The sequence below is a fragment of the Pogoniulus pusillus genome, chromosome 17 (assembly GCF_015220805.1).
Source record: "Pogoniulus pusillus isolate bPogPus1 chromosome 17, bPogPus1.pri, whole genome shotgun sequence".
Taxonomy (NCBI): domain Eukaryota; kingdom Metazoa; phylum Chordata; class Aves; order Piciformes; family Lybiidae; genus Pogoniulus; species Pogoniulus pusillus.
In genome coordinates, this window is record NC_087280.1 from 6,557,494 (window position 1) to 6,574,679 (window position 17,186).

At 39.5% G+C, this 17,186-nt stretch overlaps 1 protein-coding gene across 4 annotated transcripts in view; it reads left to right on the plus strand.

The window, feature by feature from the left end:
• The window catches only part of RORA (RAR related orphan receptor A), a 424,209-nt gene that overhangs the window by 401,692 nt on the left and 5,331 nt on the right, over positions 1–17,186 (plus strand). For 3 of the 4 annotated variants that reach the window (XM_064157435.1, XM_064157434.1, XM_064157436.1), the window contains 7 exons: positions 6,932–7,073; positions 8,620–9,015; positions 11,998–12,119; positions 13,142–13,274; positions 13,879–13,986; positions 15,363–15,473; positions 16,805–16,917. In XM_064157435.1, coding sequence (XP_064013505.1) covers positions 6,932–7,073; positions 8,620–9,015; positions 11,998–12,119; positions 13,142–13,274; positions 13,879–13,986; positions 15,363–15,473; positions 16,805–16,917 — 1,125 coding nt within the window. The remainder of the gene's footprint in view (positions 1–6,931; positions 7,074–8,619; positions 9,016–11,997; positions 12,120–13,141; positions 13,275–13,878; positions 13,987–15,362; positions 15,474–16,804; positions 16,918–17,186) is intronic. The other variant, XM_064157437.1, reaches the window with a different exon arrangement.

Genomic DNA, 17,186 nt, shown 5'->3' on the forward strand with positions numbered 1-17,186 from the left:
AGACTTCTTTAACATAAGAGACTGCCTCATGATCACTGCTGAACACCACTGCCCACAGGCTGAGAGTTAACATAGTGCTAGTGCCTGTCTGCAGAAGAGGCCTTTCTCAACATGGCTTGCAAAATGGAAACAGGCTGCCCAAGGAAGGAAAAGTTATCAGCCCTGTTACTTTTTGCTTCACCTTCATGTAGTTCTTTGGCCTTGTCTTTTCCTGAGTCCTGTACTTAAGAAGAGCTCCCACCAGAAGCAGCAGAATGGCTGCACACAGAAGGAAGCAACACAGCAGACACATTAAGTAGTACTTAGCACAGACACATTCATCAAGCATTCCTCCAGCGGCGACTGTACTTTCCTGGGAATAAGTACAAATGTGAGTTAGTAGGAGAAGAGGCCACTGGGTACCTGCAGCAGTCCGAACAACAGATGCAAATCATGCAAAGTGTGCATTCGTTTCCTTACAGTTTAGAACAAATCGTTTTCCTTGGAATTCTGTATACATCCAATTCTGTGGGAACTCTGTGTAATCCTCAGTCTGCTAGTCAGTCCCACCACAACCATTAGCTGGTGGGACAGGGCAGAAGGCAAGGCAAGGAGGTAAGTAGGCTCAGCTCACTGAAACCCATCTGAGCCTCAAAAGCAGGGTATGAATGAATGAAACAGGCAGTGGTTCAACAAAGTGAGGCATCATCTCCTTCCCTTGGAGTAGCAAAATAAAGTTTTCCAGCTATTCAATTTCAGGCAGAAATTTAAGGCCAGTGAATATCAACTTAGGTAACTTGAGTTATTTCCTTTTCAGGAGGGAAGTAATTCTGACATTCACTCTTTTCTAAAGCCAGAGGCCAGATGACCCACACGTACTGACAGATAGGGAAGTGCTAGTGGGCACATTATGAAGGCCTACAAAACACTTAAAGTGCCCTGTCGCAGCCTATGAATTTTGTTTGTGCTGTGCTCTTCCACAGTAATGTCAACAAAGTCTCACCCAACAGAACTATTTTGGCTGGTGAAAAAGTTGGCATAGCTTGGCTTCTGCCAAATGAGCCAGGTGTGTACTGGTATGGGTTTTTTTCTCCCAGCTTCTCTGTAGCTATGATCTCTGCAGGTTTGAGCATGCTTACATTGCTCTTCGTGTTATGCTAAACCTTCCATTGTAAAAAATACTTTGCTGTAAAGAGCTATTTCCCACTTGTGTGCTGTCACTCCTGGAGCTGATGTCCTGCACCAACAGACAGTCCCAGAGAAGTCGGTGAAGTGCAGTTAACCCATCCATGTGCATCAGATTGCAGGATCAGGGCCTTAGTCACCAGAAAGGAACAGATGTGCTGCTGCCCTCTCAAGCCAAACCTGTCAAGAATGATCTACAGGCAGCAAAAGCAGCAGCAGAGTGGGATGGTTTCGGCTCTCATGTTTGTCACTCTGGTTGGTGTGAATGTTAATAGTAGCATTACCTTAAGTGTTACTGTGTAAATACTAAGAATGTCCAGAAACATAATTTATTCAAAACATAAAGTGAAGTTTTAGTAGGAAAACAGTACTTGTATTATAAAATCACAGACAAGCTCTTGCCAAGCTTAATTTCACTAACCCACTTGCTCTCTACAGGTTTGTGCATCCTTGCATACCATGTAACTGAAAGTTTTCTGACCAATTTTTATTGCTACATTGCATTTTACATAAGTAGAAGTGAAGATCTGTAATGAATCCAATAAGGCTTTCTTCAAGTTTTGATTTCCTACCTTGCTATGATGTCACTGGCTTTTTTTATGATGTCAGTGGCTGTGTTTTGCACTAATACCACTGACTGCTTAGCTGCCACCATCAAACTGCTTAGCTGAATTTGAATCTGCCTGCAGAAAATAAAATTTGACACCCCCTCCTCTTTTTCCCCTTTGGCGAAGTAATTGTGTTTTTAGCCATACTTTAACTAAGAAGGCTTCTGTGGCTTATGTAAACGCCTTGTAAAAGAGAGTTTGACCACTGCTGATGCCCAGTATAGTGCATATAATTCACCATATAAGACTTAGAAGCATGGATGAAGAACAACACAAAGACTGTACCATGACTCAGAAATAAAAGACTGGAAATATTTCCATTGTAGTAGCACTGCTGACGAAACAAGTATGGAGCACTTCCTGAACCCATTAGCACCCTTTGGCTCTGTGTTAGGGACCATGCTGAGAAAGGAGACTGGTTGGTGCATATCTGTATTCTTTTCTCATAGCTGAAAGCTGAGTACAGTTCAGCACTACCAGAATGTCCCAGAATGCTTCAAAAGGAGATAGCAAAGCATTTAGTTTGAAATCAAGTTTTCGTTAATGAACTATGTCCTTTAATTTACAGGTGCAGTTAATTGCTTTTGCTGTCAGTAGTGTCAGTTCATGCTCAACTGACCCACGCTAATGTGGTTTCTCTCTTTTCTTGACTGTACACAGTAGGTGTTGTAAAACCACCCATGCAGGCCATTTCTGGGCATTTCTCACCTTTCTGAAGGTTTGCAGGTGCTGGCTTTGTCTCTCGCGTCTTAAAACTAAGAAGGTCTCACTCTCTGTAACTACAAGGAATGTCTGTGTTTGTTGCTTCAGAAACCAATACCTGGCATACTGTCACTTCCCATCTTGCATTACTTCTGTTCATTTCTTCCATTCATTCACTTTCTTTAGTAACCAGTTTTTCATTGTTAAACATGGTGAGTCTTACTGCTGTTGCATACTTTTTCTCAAATTCATGCTTTTCAGGTTTTGTTTTTTCATTTTTTGCCTAGCCAGTTTCAATCAAAGGGTGTTAGAAATGAGCCATATTACATGAAAGGCCAGTGAGAAGCCTCACATAACCTGGTAAACATCATCTCACTGCTGTCTTTATTTCATATGTAAAACTGACCTTTTTTTTCTGGTTTCAGTGGCACTAGAACTTTGTTATCAAATACTTTATTAACAAAGTTTATTAAACAATATTGCCACCACACCCTTGCAACTAGAACGTGCTTATTTTCTTAAAGGAATTAAAACCCAGTTTGAATGTTCCCCTCTCATACTGCAGTGCATTTGTCTGGTGTGTCTTTGAAGCAAATTTGCAATAGTTTGCTTTAGAGAACAGTAAAAGAGCGACACCCCCACCGACTAATTGTTAATTGTGGAGAATATTGCAAAACTTAATGATACGTGGAAGTCTTTAAGTATTAGCCATAAATCATGGGATTATGAATAAGCCTTTGTTGTCACAGGCTTGCATACAGTCATTCCAAAACGTCTGCCATTAGGATGCAGCAAGGCAGCTGTCAGCTGTTTTCTTGTAATTAAACAGCCAATGAGCAGCTAATTAAGACATATGTGTATACAGAAGTGGAAGTGGGTATGTTAATGAACTGTAGGAATCAATTCATTAAATGAAAATTTGTCAAAAGACCAAACATGAGATCAGCGTTTCAGCCTGTGCTGTGGTAGAAAGGGAGTCTGGGCTGTGCTGTGGGGAGCATCAGGGGGACAGAGTTCGCTTTTCCCATGCTAAGGAGCAAGATTAGACACAAATATCTGCAACGCTGAGCTGCTGAGCAGTGAAGTTATTGAAACTATTAATAGACCTAGCAAAAACTGCTATTTACATTTCAAAGTTCTTATTTAACAAGTTGTTTTTCAAACTGACTTTGCAGATGAAAAGTCCTTGTGCCCTTTTTTCCCAAACTTGATTTCTTGGCAGTATATGAAAAACATGTATTGCGTTGTGTGTGTCAAGAGGAGCCTAAAATGCAGAGATGAAGCTGTGGCTTGCAATCTCCTCTGCTCATCTTCTGGTGCTGTGTTAATACATCCCCATGAAACGGGTGGTGTGCAAAGCTCAGTGATGCCTCATCAAAATCAGCTGGATATTTCTCCTGACATGAGAAGGAGGCACTCACTAGAGACCTTGGTTCAGACCATGCTCTCAGTCAGAGTGGTGTCACACAGTGACTTAGTACAGCAGTAGTTTCATTGGCTTTGGATCTAGAGAGGTCCACTCTGCCTGTGGCCCATTAGGCAATCATCTGAATGTGAAATAATGGTAATGGTTGTGAACATACATGCAATTAAAAACATGTGGCCTGGTCTCGTTTGCATAACACTTCAATGTATACACGTGTACCATGCATGCATCCACCTCCTCCTTCCTGGTGGAGAAATTACAGCTAGCTCTGTGCCTATGGCAAAAGCAAGGGAATAGAACAACAGAGCATAGCATTTCTCCTTTTCTTCTAATAAATGGGGGTGGGGGGCAAACAACCTATGAAGAAGCTATCACAGAAGGATCCTGCAACAGAGGCTTTCCCACATGTGATAAGAGAGCTCAAGGACCACCAGAAAGTTAGAAGATTCATAAATAAGTGACAACAATACAAAAGAACTCTGAACGTTTAAAAAAAGGCAGTTTAACTTCATTGTCAATTCAGTCCTCAATCTCAGATAGGTGTATTTCTGAGCTCTTTGGACAAGTTCACCTTTATTTCTAAATGTTTTGAGTTTGAGGCAAGGCTTTTTTCAGTTATTTTTGATGTTTCAGACATGCCTACATGACAGTATAAGGTTTGTTTTTAAAAGCCCCTCTGCTACATCTCTGGCTTGTAAAGTGCAAGTGCTTTTAAAGGCCCTAGTTTCAGGAAGTTCTGCTCTATTGAAAAGTTAGCCTCAAGCTGTAACTTAGCTGATATATTGTACACTAAAATGTATTGAGCTGCTGTATCTCTAGGGAGAATCTGGAAAAGCAAAAAGCCCAGTATTTCCTCCATTATAATACTAAAAATAGTCCTCAGCTCAACATGAACATTCTTACTAAAGAGAAATATGCCATCCTAGCTTATACTGACTCTGCGTATGTCTCAGGATAACATAGATCTTTGAGGCTACTGGGCCAGGTTCACTTTACATCCTAATTAATCTGACTTTCAGAAGTTAGTGGTGGCAGAAGATTTCATACAGTCTGTACTGTGACCATGTGCAAATGTTAAATGTGACCATGTGCAACTGTTAAAAAGTGTTTGGAGAACTGAAATTTTAAGGGACAGGTAATGCAGAGATGCAGAACCTTGATCATTTGCTCTTTGCTGATGTTGATGGCTAATCCATTGTTTCTAGAGACTTGCATGGCACTCACATGTGTGCTTGCACTGCAGTGACAGGCTCTATGAAGGGTCCTAGCAGCACTGGAAATTCAGTTACCTACTTAGCTAAGAGTCGGCTCCTCCAGTAGGTTCAGCCATGATGTTTCCAAATTTTCTGTGGTATTCTTTAACTTGAAATGCACTCAGTCAGAGCTCAGTACGTGCAGTACTTTCCAGCTCAGTGAAAATCATCTCACTGTTGACAAACATAAAAAAACCCAGTTGAAAGTTCAGTTATACAAAGACTAAAAGAAATGGGTAAGGAACAATGTCCACTAAAACAGAATTCAAGACAGGCACCTTCAAGTCTCCTCACTTTTTCTACGCTCCATGTTTCTTCATTAAAGCTTTTATTAAAGGGGAATAACCATCAAAGACTGGCACCCCCTTCATAAGATCCATAGAATGGATTGAGTTGGAAGAGACATTAAGGATCATCTCGTTCCAGCAGGGACACCTTCCACTAGCCTAGGTTGCTCAAGGCCTCATCTGGCCTAGCCTTGGACACCTCCAGGGAGGAGGCATCCACAATCTCCCTGTGCAACCTGTTCCAGTGTCTCACCACCCTCGCTGTAAAGAATTTCTTCCTAATCTACATTCTAAATCTTCACTCCTCAATCTTAAATCCATTCCCTCTCATCCTATCACTACAAGCCATTGTGAAAAGCCTTCTCCAGCAAGGGGCTTATATCTCAGTGTTTTGTCTTGTTACTGTCTGCATGAAGTTTTCTAGACAGTCTCTTACTTGTCTTGTAGAACTCTTTCCTGTTGTTTGTTTTACTAGGCATCTGGACAGAGTGTGCATGTGCTGAGAATGTGGCCTTCAAATAAACAAAATATTGGTAAAAGTCCAGCTTTAATTAAAAGGTACCCAGCCTTTCTGAGGAAGTATTTTCTTTGCAGTGCTGTTAATTAATCCATTATGTAGCAACTAAAAACTAAAATGCTATGCTCACTGATCTCAAATGCCTCTTCAGAATGACTACAGCTTCACAGAATCCTTGTGAAGTAGGTATTACACACACCAGCTTATGTTTGGACAGTCTCTGGCAAAAAGACTTCAAAGCATACAGCTGGCATAGTGGTTAATAACATGTACCATTCTGATGGGAAGAATGAAGCTGCAATGACTGTTGTAACCTTGCAGCACTACCCTCTGGAGATGGGGCTGACCATTGCACTTGACTCAGGAGAGAGATAATATGTAAAATTTATTTCAGCTTCCCCTCGTCTTCAAAAGCTAAATCCTGCACCAAGCTGAACAAAACTTTGAATGTCAGCATCAAGCTAATTAAGAAAAAAATGTTTCCAAAAATTGTTCTTTGTGGAAGGAACTGCTCAGCATCATGCTCTGTATTTTTAAATATATAACACACACTGGTGAGGCTGAGTATCAGACCTTGCCATTGTCATCTTCAGAATTGCAGAACAGGGTAGCAGATGTTGAATCCTCCCTGTTTTGGAGGTCTGTGCTGAGCCAGGACTAAGATAGGAAATCAAGGAAATCTGAGTCTGCAATTCATTTTATCTTATTTGGAAAGAACTGATGTGCCATAGATAATATGGGATCTGTAAAGTCAGTGAAAATAAAATAGGTAATTTTTGTACTTGTCATAACCCTTTTAAATGAATTGTTTCCTACTAGTTACTAGTTTCTGATTATTCTAGGAGAGAAAAAACAAACCTCTTAAATTCCTTTGTAGTACATTTGAGCTTCTGTTAGGTATGGAACCTTCTGGAATGTGTATTTGCTTCATCCATTAACAGCTTCTTGACTTGTATTTTGCAATTCTGTTGCAGGGCTTTTTCAGGAGGAGTCAGCAAAGCAATGCTACCTACTCCTGTCCTCGGCAGAAGAACTGCTTGATTGACCGAACTAGTAGAAACCGCTGCCAGCACTGTCGATTACAGAAATGCCTTGCTGTGGGGATGTCTCGAGATGGTGAGCTCCACTAGTGTGTACCCTAAGTGCAAAAGTAAAATTGTGCTTAGTATGAGTTCAACTAAACCACCTAAAATAGAAGATTTCATCATGCATCAATCTGATGGTTGAAAGATCACTAGGTGGTTTTGATGTGCTGCTATATATTCACATAAATACCTATAAATCAGGGAATGTATGAAATTCCTAGATTCCCCCTTTTTTTTTCTTTTCCTGCTCATCTATTACTGCTCCCAGTTAAGAGCATTGCTTCTGGGCACTTCTTTAACATGCAGTTTTTAGTTTATATTAACACTTTCTTGGAGTCTTCATTCCTTTTTAAGTGTCATACTTTAGTTGCAAGTAGCACTTCGCTACTTCTCATCTGTACCACACTGGTACAGATGAGAACTGAATCACAATACATTGAGAAGCTAAAGATGTGTTCCAGTGCTGTTAATCTTAAGTTCAAAATTACACCAAGTGTAATGACAAAAAAACACCTCTGTAAAATGAGAGCTTATGTAACTTGATCAGAACTGGATTTACAGCTGATACTGGCACACCTCCCCCATAGATGTAATGAAGCTGCCATCGCTTACCATATTTGAAGATCTGACTCAGTCTTTTCCCCTGCCATAGTGACAGCAATGCCACATGTTCTACAAATGCATATGCATTACTCTACATACATGAGGCCTGTTTTAAGGAGACCTTTTTCAGATGATACTTAGTGCTTGAGTTACATTATCTTATTTTTTTTTATTTGGCACAAAACTAAAAAACTGAAATGGTTGACCGTGGCCCTCTGACCTGTTTGCTCTCTTGCAGTGAAGTACAACGTGGTAGTCACCTCCCTAAATGCGGAGGCCTTTACAGCTGGCATAGGCCCCAGAAATCACACACTATATTCTTAGGAATTCTTTCAGTGTTGCAAACCAGTTATTTCTGAAGGCTTACACTTAATACTTCTTAACGTAGTAATAATTTTGTGGTGAGACACATACACATGCATGAATACAGCATCCATAGTTTTAGCAATAATTCACCAGGTAGACAGTTTTGTTTGCCACAGTAAGCTGCACTGAAAGCAGGTTCTGTGGTTCTTCTCCTGTGCTATCTGCAAAGCTGAGACAGATCCCCCATGTTCATATCTACTTCCAGGTTCAGTCTGTAGTGTGAACATTCAAGCCAGCACAAAACAGACAGTTCACCTCAGGCCAGTATGTTCTGTTTCAGCTTCTGTTTTTCTAGGCAGGATTTGAATGGTGAGGAGATGTATCTACCAACTTTGGTAGACATATAAAATATTTTTTTAAATAGAAGTGGAAAATTAGTTAAGCTAAAACAATGACTTCCATTAGTTCATTTTTAGTAGCTCATTAAAGGTGTCATTTTAAAGAGCAGAAGCTGTTAGGTACGTTACCCTTAACTGACAAGTGATTCTGTGGTCCTTTTTTGCCTTTGCCTTTTCCACTGTGTTCTGTATAGCATTTAGAGCTCCAAGATAACTGAAATGAAGCAGGGGATTTGTGGAAATGTAACACGTTGTGTGTCTGTATTTCAGCTGTAAAGTTTGGTCGAATGTCAAAGAAGCAGAGGGACAGCCTGTACGCAGAGGTGCAGAAACATCGAATGCAGCAGCAGCAGCGTGACCACCAGCAGCAACCAGGAGAAGCAGAACCACTAACACCAACATACAATATCACCACCAATGGGTTAACAGAGCTACATGATGACCTCAGTAATTACATTGATGGGCATACCCCTGAAGGTAGCAAAGCAGACTCTGCAGTTAGCAGCTTCTACTTAGACATACAGCCTTCTCCAGATCAGTCGGGTCTTGATATTAATGGAATCAAACCAGAACCAATATGTGACTACACACCAGCATCGGGCTTCTTCCCTTATTGTTCTTTTACAAATGGGGAGACCTCTCCAACTGTGTCCATGGCAGAATTAGGTAATGAGACAGAAAAGCTTCCATTGTAATTGTTTTAATAGTACCCTTTGGATTGAAGTGACACATGTAGACAGGGAGTAGCAAGAATGCTGCTTCAGTACAGCTGTGAGCGTGCATGGGTGTTCTGCTGCAAAGTGCACAATACCCTAACTGGGGTATGTGGTGACCATCTTACACAGATGGGCTAAAACTCTCAGCAGCTTGTGACTGGTCAGCTCTAGTAACATTTATATTTTCAATCTTTGTAATAGAACCCTTTGAATTCTGATTAACAAGCTAATTTTTAGTGCTGAGCAAACAGAGTATTTATTTATTCACAGATTTTTCTTTTTTACATTTTATCTTCTTTGTCATCACCACAGTACTCTTATTTTCTAATGAAAACTGATGAGGCTGGTTTTGTTCTGCTCTTTACCTGTGCCTGAGAAATATGAAAGCAAAGCACCAGGCTAATCTGAGGGCCATTCTTGCCACTGAAGAGAATCTACCTCCAGATAGTTACAAAAATGTTTGATTGTAGGGAGTTCTGATACCTTCCTTAGGAGCCTTATAACAACCATGTTAAGTAGCACATTTTACTTGAAACTCTTCCCTGAATGATTACACTAGGGCTGAATTCCACAACTATGAGTTGTCAACATCTGAGACTCAAGTTAGAGCGTGCTGTGTGAACTAGTTATAAGCAAACTGCAACAGGACATTAGGGAAGTAGCTTTAAGATTCTATTACTTATATAAGCAGTCAGGCACTTAAAACTGATTTTGCTTGCTTATGCAACATTTTTGCTAATTATTCTATTATGAAAAACCTAAAAGTAATTGGAAAATCAAGTGTTCCAAGTTAAATTTTCCTTTTTGCTAACTTTTAAAATTAGATGCAAGTATATGATACACAATTTTGCTCAGTATATTTATGTTCTCTTGGGAAATTTTGTGGAAAGGAAGGGACAAGAAGGCATATGTTTTAATGTCCTCTTGTTGCAGTATGCAGTTCTCTGCAGTATAATTTATTGTGACAGCCAAAATACCAGGTCTGGTTTGAGTTCAAATAACTTAAGTTCTACCGATAAGTAAAAGTGAGACTAAAAAGATTAGTCTATACTCCCAGTTTTGTCTCAATCAGATGGTTGCTTATGCTCTTCTGGGAGTTACTGAACGGTCTACATTAAACACACAGGAAAAGGGACTTTTACTTCCTAGGCTAGGTGTCAAGTTTGAAAGACTGTCCTGAGATACATTTGCCACGTTGCTTACCCTTATTTACGTAGTTGTTATATTTAAATGCTACAGAGTATGGCTTGGGTGCTCAGAGCTGACATTACCAAATAATGTTTGAAGAATGTTTGTCTTAGAGACTGAGGTTTCAATTTAGAAAGGTGTGGCTGTTCATTGGAAGTATTTAGGTGTGTGCTGAAATACAGTCCAGAACTGAGGCTGAGGTTTGTGAATAACATAGTAACATTTCACCTTCTGTATCCTGCAAGGGCACAGGTGTAAGGCTGTCAAGTTGCTGCTAGTGAGAGCAAATATTTCAAGTACACGCTTCTAAGAAAAAGTGCTCTGAAGTACATGAAAGTTATAGTGACAACCAAAGTATAAACTACTTTATGTTCTACATTACTGATTGCCAAGGTAGCACATAGAATCTGATTTTACCTCGTCTCTATGTTAAAGACTTTGCAGGTAGTATCTTACATCAAATTATTAATGCAGTACACATGATAATAAACAGACTGGTCCAGCAGTTCAGTTTATAAAGCAGTAGGTTTGGTTGTTAGCAAAGTGAGCTTCACAATAGTCCCTCAGAATATTCCCATGTTATTAATGATCACTGCTTTTATTTTTATTTTAAGCCTCCATTTTCAGTGCCCTAACCAGCTGCAGAACTGTATGGTACAAGCCACCAGCCCTCTAGCAAGAGTCACGGTAGAAAAGAGAAAGACAGAGTAGAAGTGGAATTCAGATATCTAAATGCTATTGATGCTTTTGAAGCTGTCCTAAAGTTTAAGGGAAGTATTAATAAATCTGCCTTATGAGTCTTTTAGCCAAGTACAGCAGAAAAAAAAAAGGTTATTGGGAATTAAAATGTTGTATGAAAATTTTAAATCACAAGCACTTAAGTAAGCAGCTGTTCTAATGCTAAAGAAAATAGACCCTTGAGTCTTTAGTGTTATATTTATTATCTGAATTCTCTAATAGGTATGTTTTCCTAATGTTTTTGAAGGTATGAGAGTAGGCAAGAAACCTTTCCCTCACAGGCAGCCTCATGTGATAATGTTCCACTTGTCAGAACACTAGAAAGGCAGTAAGCATCTGTATTTCTTCACTGGAAAGCTTCTGTTGTATAAACCACAAGAGATTTTAGCTTGTGAAGCTCTCTTGCCTGGCTAGCAGGGCTGCTGCATTCCCTACACATGGTATGTAGGATCCTCTATTCAGCAGGGCTGTCTCCACAGAGATTCCTGTACTTGAGGACCATCACCTTGCTCATTTGGACTTTTTCTATGGCTTTACTTAACAACCCACTTCTCAGCCCTAGTTTCAGAGCCAACGTGATTGCAATAAAGGCAGCGAAGGCCACTTACTGAATGTGCAATGGTTTGAATGCTCCCAGGTTTCACTCATCTTAGGAGGATAGTGGAAGGATTCTGCTTCGTGCTGGGCACGCAAGCCCCAGCCCTGCTCTATGGGTGTGTATGTGTGCCCAGAGTGCCCTCTAATGGGTGCACCAGCCTCCAAGTAGCTGGGCTGGCAGCCCTGAGAGGCAGGTTTCTGCTTCATTTTCTTCAGGTCTGCTAGTGGTTTGCATTAAATGGGTTGATCCTCGTGAAGCAACATCGAAAGAGATTGAAATCAAAGCACTTCTTGCTAGCAGCTAATCCTCTCCCACCCCCTTGTTGCACCTGGAATGTGTTCATTTTCTCAGGTCTGAAGGTATCACTTTGCATTTTTAATGTGTGTCACTTTCTGGTCTTTCTTTTAGAACATCTTGCACAGAATATTTCTAAGTCACACATGGAAACTTGCCAGTACTTGAGAGAGGAGTTACAGCAGATAACATGGCAGACGTTTCTGCAGGAAGAAATTGAGAACTATCAGAACAAGGTACAAAAGAACACCAAGCTGTGGCGTGCTTTTTTTAAAGCAAGATATTTTGCTTTTTCATTGCTTTCTCTTCACTATCAGGAATGTGTAACTTTTTGGTGTGTTTTCAACAAAATAATACACTAGAATCACAAGCAACAAGATGGTTAGGCTATGCTTTGCATTTGTGATTTTTACAGGTATAAGAAAAGGTAGACACTTTAAGGAGAGAATCACTCTTTAGAAGACAGATAATTCCTAAAATCTATGTGTCTGTGATTGATAGGCATAACAAACTAGAGACATTTTTCCAGTCTTAAATGACACAACAAGAAGAAAATTTGAAGCCACCAAGTTTTGTAATTTGGTGTGGTTTGTTTTGAGGTTAAAAAACCAGAACTGTGTCATATTTCCAGCCTTCAATGCCTGGCTGCAATCCTGAATATTTCTGCAGTTGTCTCTCCATGTTACGGTTTCACTTACAGAAGAGCAGCACAGTGCTGCTGTCCAACCAGTGGGTACTGTCTGCTTCAGTCCATGTCTGCATTTCCAACATGCCTCCCATCCACAAACTACCACCAAATGACTACTTATGGAAAACTGAATTGGAAAGCACTATAAATGCACACTGCTTTTTGAACATATTTTTCATTCCCATCAAAAAATATTTAACTAGCTAATTTCATTCTGAATTTTTGTCAACATAAGAAAAAATCACTACTTGCATGCCTTCTTTGTGTTGTTAACAATACAATCTTCTTTCCCACTGAAATAACCAGAGTCATCATACTTTGACACTTTTAGCTTATGAAATAAAAATGCTCCAACCTAGATCTCTTCTGACATCACTGAATAAATCTTACTTGTTAGCATTGTCATGCATCCACATGAGGCTTTGAGGTTAATTCCTCTTCCCTTATAAGCAAGACTAGCCAAGAGTGCTGGAGAGAATCCACTCAATTTTTTAAACTCTGTTTTACTTCATGAAAATGGCCTTTCCAAACTTTGATGAGTAATTTTTCGCTTTTTCTTCTCTCTAACAGCAAAGGGAGGTAATGTGGCAGTTATGCGCAATCAAAATAACAGAAGCTATACAGTACGTAGTGGAATTTGCCAAACGCATTGATGGCTTTATGGAACTGTGTCAAAACGATCAAATTGTGCTTTTAAAAGCAGGTATGTGGGTCAGTTTTAAGGTCTGCTTCTAATAGTTCTGACTGAGTTAGATGTTACCTGTATACAGTGACTGTACACGCAGACTGTGTATGTATGTTGTACAACAGTTACTTAGAATAATGCATGGGAAAACCTTACAGCTTCTCTTTGAAGTAATATACCTTCTTAGTTACTCTGGGTAGAAAAAGTTCAAATCTACATGGGAAACGTTCATGGTGAACAAAGGGAGCAATCAGTGTGTACAGATGGAAGAGTTGGAGTCACATTTTTATTTTGGCTTACTAATATTGAATAACTTGTTTCAAGGTTAAAACTCAGATTCTGTAAAAGATGTGGTAGAAGTAATGCAGTTTGCAAGCACTGGATGAAGCTGTCAAAGCTTTGTGAATATAAATCTCAGCTGCTTAGACATCAGAGACTTCAGTAATAAAAATCATTAGTTTTTATTAACATTAACTAAGGTGCTTTAGCAAAAACTTCTGAAAGGGTTACCACAGAAACCTACTTCCTTTCTATACCAATACTGAATGGAGAGCATAGAAAAGTTTTTAACCTTTGCAACTGAAGTCTCTACTTAGTCAAACACACATTATTTGTGTTTTAGGGTCTTTAGAGGTTGTGTTCATCAGAATGTGCCGTGCCTTTGACTCCCAGAACAACACAGTCTACTTTGATGGCAAGTATGCTAGCCCAGAGGTTTTCAAGTCCTTAGGTAAGGAAATACCAAGTTGTGTTTTAACTACAAAAATAAAAAAGGGTTGGGGGGGAGGGACACAGCAGCTCCTCAAAACTTAAGCTACAGTATTGAAGTAAAGTGCTAAAGTTCAAACTGCTTATTTTGTAAGCAGTCAGGCTGGCTCTGCTTGAGGCCAAGCTGACTTCAGGTGCTAAAACACCTTAATTCTATGCAGTGAAGGACTGTTGGTGTTGAAATTCAAGTCTTAGATTAGGGTAAAGCAGTTTGGACACACTTGTTAAGAACAAATGCCCAGATTCCATATCTAGTGTAATAGCTCATGTATTCTGTTGGAAAAGGCAGCAGATTTTAAGCTAATTTCGGCTATACTGACATTACTGCTTTGAAGATATTAATAATGTGTTATAATATGCAAAATCCAGTATTTGCAGGTAGAATGTTGTAAGTATTTTTTTAATCAAACCACACGTTATGATTTTGACTACTTTTGCTGTAGAGTTTTGCTGATTTTAATTTAAAAGGATGCATTTCACTGGGTATAGATTTGGGATATAAGCTGTTGTGGAGGACTGTAAAAATAAGGTAGCAGAGAATGCCATGTAATTACTGAAGTATTCTCTGCCTTTCTAAAATACCTCTAGAACATCTTGTTATCCAAGGGCAAACAGTTCAGAGAATGCAGTATCAAGTGTGGGTTCCAGTGAAACATAACCCATCTGTTGCCAACTACATCCAGAAAATTAGGCTGGGTTGGGACTGAGATCTGCATCAGAGGGCCCTCTTCCATCAGACTGAAGTCCCCTTCAAAATAGGGTTCTGCTTTTGCAAACTGTGTAACAGCATGTGTAACAGCAGCAGTAACCTGACTTATGCCTGCATGAACAACAGAATGGATGAGAAGTGGCAGAGTTCCTTTTCTGCCACTTTCCTTTCAGACCTGGTCTTCTCCCTTTGCTTCTGCATGTACCTTGTATGCCTCTCTTCTGTGCATTCGATACTTTCCAAGTGCATATGTCACACCTCCAGGCCAGTGACATGAGAAAGTTCCACTTGGAACAGAAACAAAGCAAAACCAATTTTGACCTTGAAAATGGCTTCAGCTTTATCCATATTTACCCCAAAGGAACCACATGTGGAAAAGATAAAGTGTACAAAATCTTGAAAAGAGTGGCTGCCAGAGTGTGGGAGCTGGGCACTTGTCGGGATGGGGCAGTGAAGTTCAGGCACAATTGAAATCTCAGTACCATCATTCCACAGTCCTTAACATGAGAACTATTGACCTATGAAGTATTTAACATCTATTTTTCACCTCCATCAAAATAAATCAACAACTCTGTAGCTCTAAAGTAGTTTTAAATGTTGTGGCATGAGCTGTACCTTCTTTTTGACAGGTTGTGAAGACTTCATTAGTTTTGTGTTTGAGTTTGGAAAAAGTTTATGTTCTATGCACCTGACAGAAGACGAGATTGCTTTGTTTTCTGCATTTGTTCTAATGTCAGCAGGTAAGAGAGAAAGTTTGCTCTAGCTTTATTTAGTAGAGGTACTCTTTATTTTAAAGTCTTTTTAATGATGATGTTAAGATTGTTGGACAGTGTGAAAGATCATCTGAATGTCTCCTCCTTGACCAAAATGTTTATTTAATAAAAACATAAAAATTGTTAATTTAGAAGTAAGTTTCTTAAGTTAGAAATTCTAAACTTAAGCCTTTGTTTTCCAAATTATTACCTAGTTGAGGAACTAGCTTCTTTGCAAAAGCCTAAAAGCACATGAGTGAGACTGTGTGAGTGAGCAGGTCAATCTAGGTGAGACAGGCAAAGGTAGACATTGAATTTATATAGACAGATTTAAATGTATGTGAACTTGCAGCTGTAGAAGAATTATCTAAAACACAACAGAATGTTTCCAGTGCCACTTCAGGTCTGTTAAGCAGGGCTACCATTTTAAGTGTGGTACAAAGAAAGTTTAGGTTTCTGACATCATCATGAAACTGGGTACACTGAGAATTATGGTGCCAGACATAAAAATCACCACAAGAATCAGCATGGATCTGCCATACCCACGACTAAAGCAGCTTGATAATCTCAAGTAGATATGCACAGTACTCCAGGTTCTAGGAAGGTCTGTTGGGTCAAGTGAAACAAGGTACCTGTGCAGAAAGTAATTTTGTCTGGCACAGCACCCAAAGAAATAAACTCCCTGCTTTTAGAATGTAGCATAATAGACTCAGGAGTGGTGGTAGAAGGGTCTATTGGCAACAGTGGGTTTAATGAAGCTATCATAAATACATTCTCATGCTGTTTGCCAGATCAGAAGCACGCTAGCCTTATGCGTTAGTATATAAGACACAGAATCTCATGGTTCTGCCACCACACAAAGGATGCAGCAGCTAATGCTACTTTTCTGCTCGGAAGTTAAGGAGCTTTTTTTTTAATTTCTTTTAAAAATAGCTGAATACTTTCTTCTGGTTTTTCTATAGACACTAGCAAGAAGATCCACTCCAAGTACTTGTTAATTCTGTGATCTATTCATTTCCCACTAAAAAGCTGCTATCTTTGTTTTGCAAATGCCATGCATTTTAGAGATTTTAACAAATTATTAATAAATCTTACTCAGATACACTGCATTCTTCTAATTAAGGGCTTTATAAAAGTAATTTTACATGCATACAAATACACTCTGCAATCCATCAGTTTTGAAACTCATTTTCTATATGAGGGTATATAAAAAGTGGAAGGAAGGCTGCAAATAAGATGAATCTGTAAGACTCAGTACTTCCTGGTGCACTGTGATTGATGTGTGCAGTACTAGAGGTGTTAACTCCGTTTATATTTAGATCGCTCATGGCTTCAGGAGAAAGTAAAAATTGAAAAACTCCAACAGAAGATCCAGCTAGCACTTCAGCACGTCCTACAGAAGAACCACCGAGAGGATGGAATTCTAACAAAGGTAAGACTGATACTCTGCTGGCACATGACTCTGAAAGTATGCTTCCTCTCTCTCCACTGTCCATCTAAGAAAGGGAGTGATAGAGCAGTTTTGGTGGGCATTGTTCCACAGCCAAGGCCAAGCCACCACAACAGTATCCTAATTACACTGTAAGAGCTTTTGCACGGTTCATTTATTTATAAACCCAGAATTCTTTGTTCAAAATCCAAGTGTTTAGTAGTATCTATATACTAAAAGCTGAAAGAAGTGAAATCAGCAGACAAGGCCGA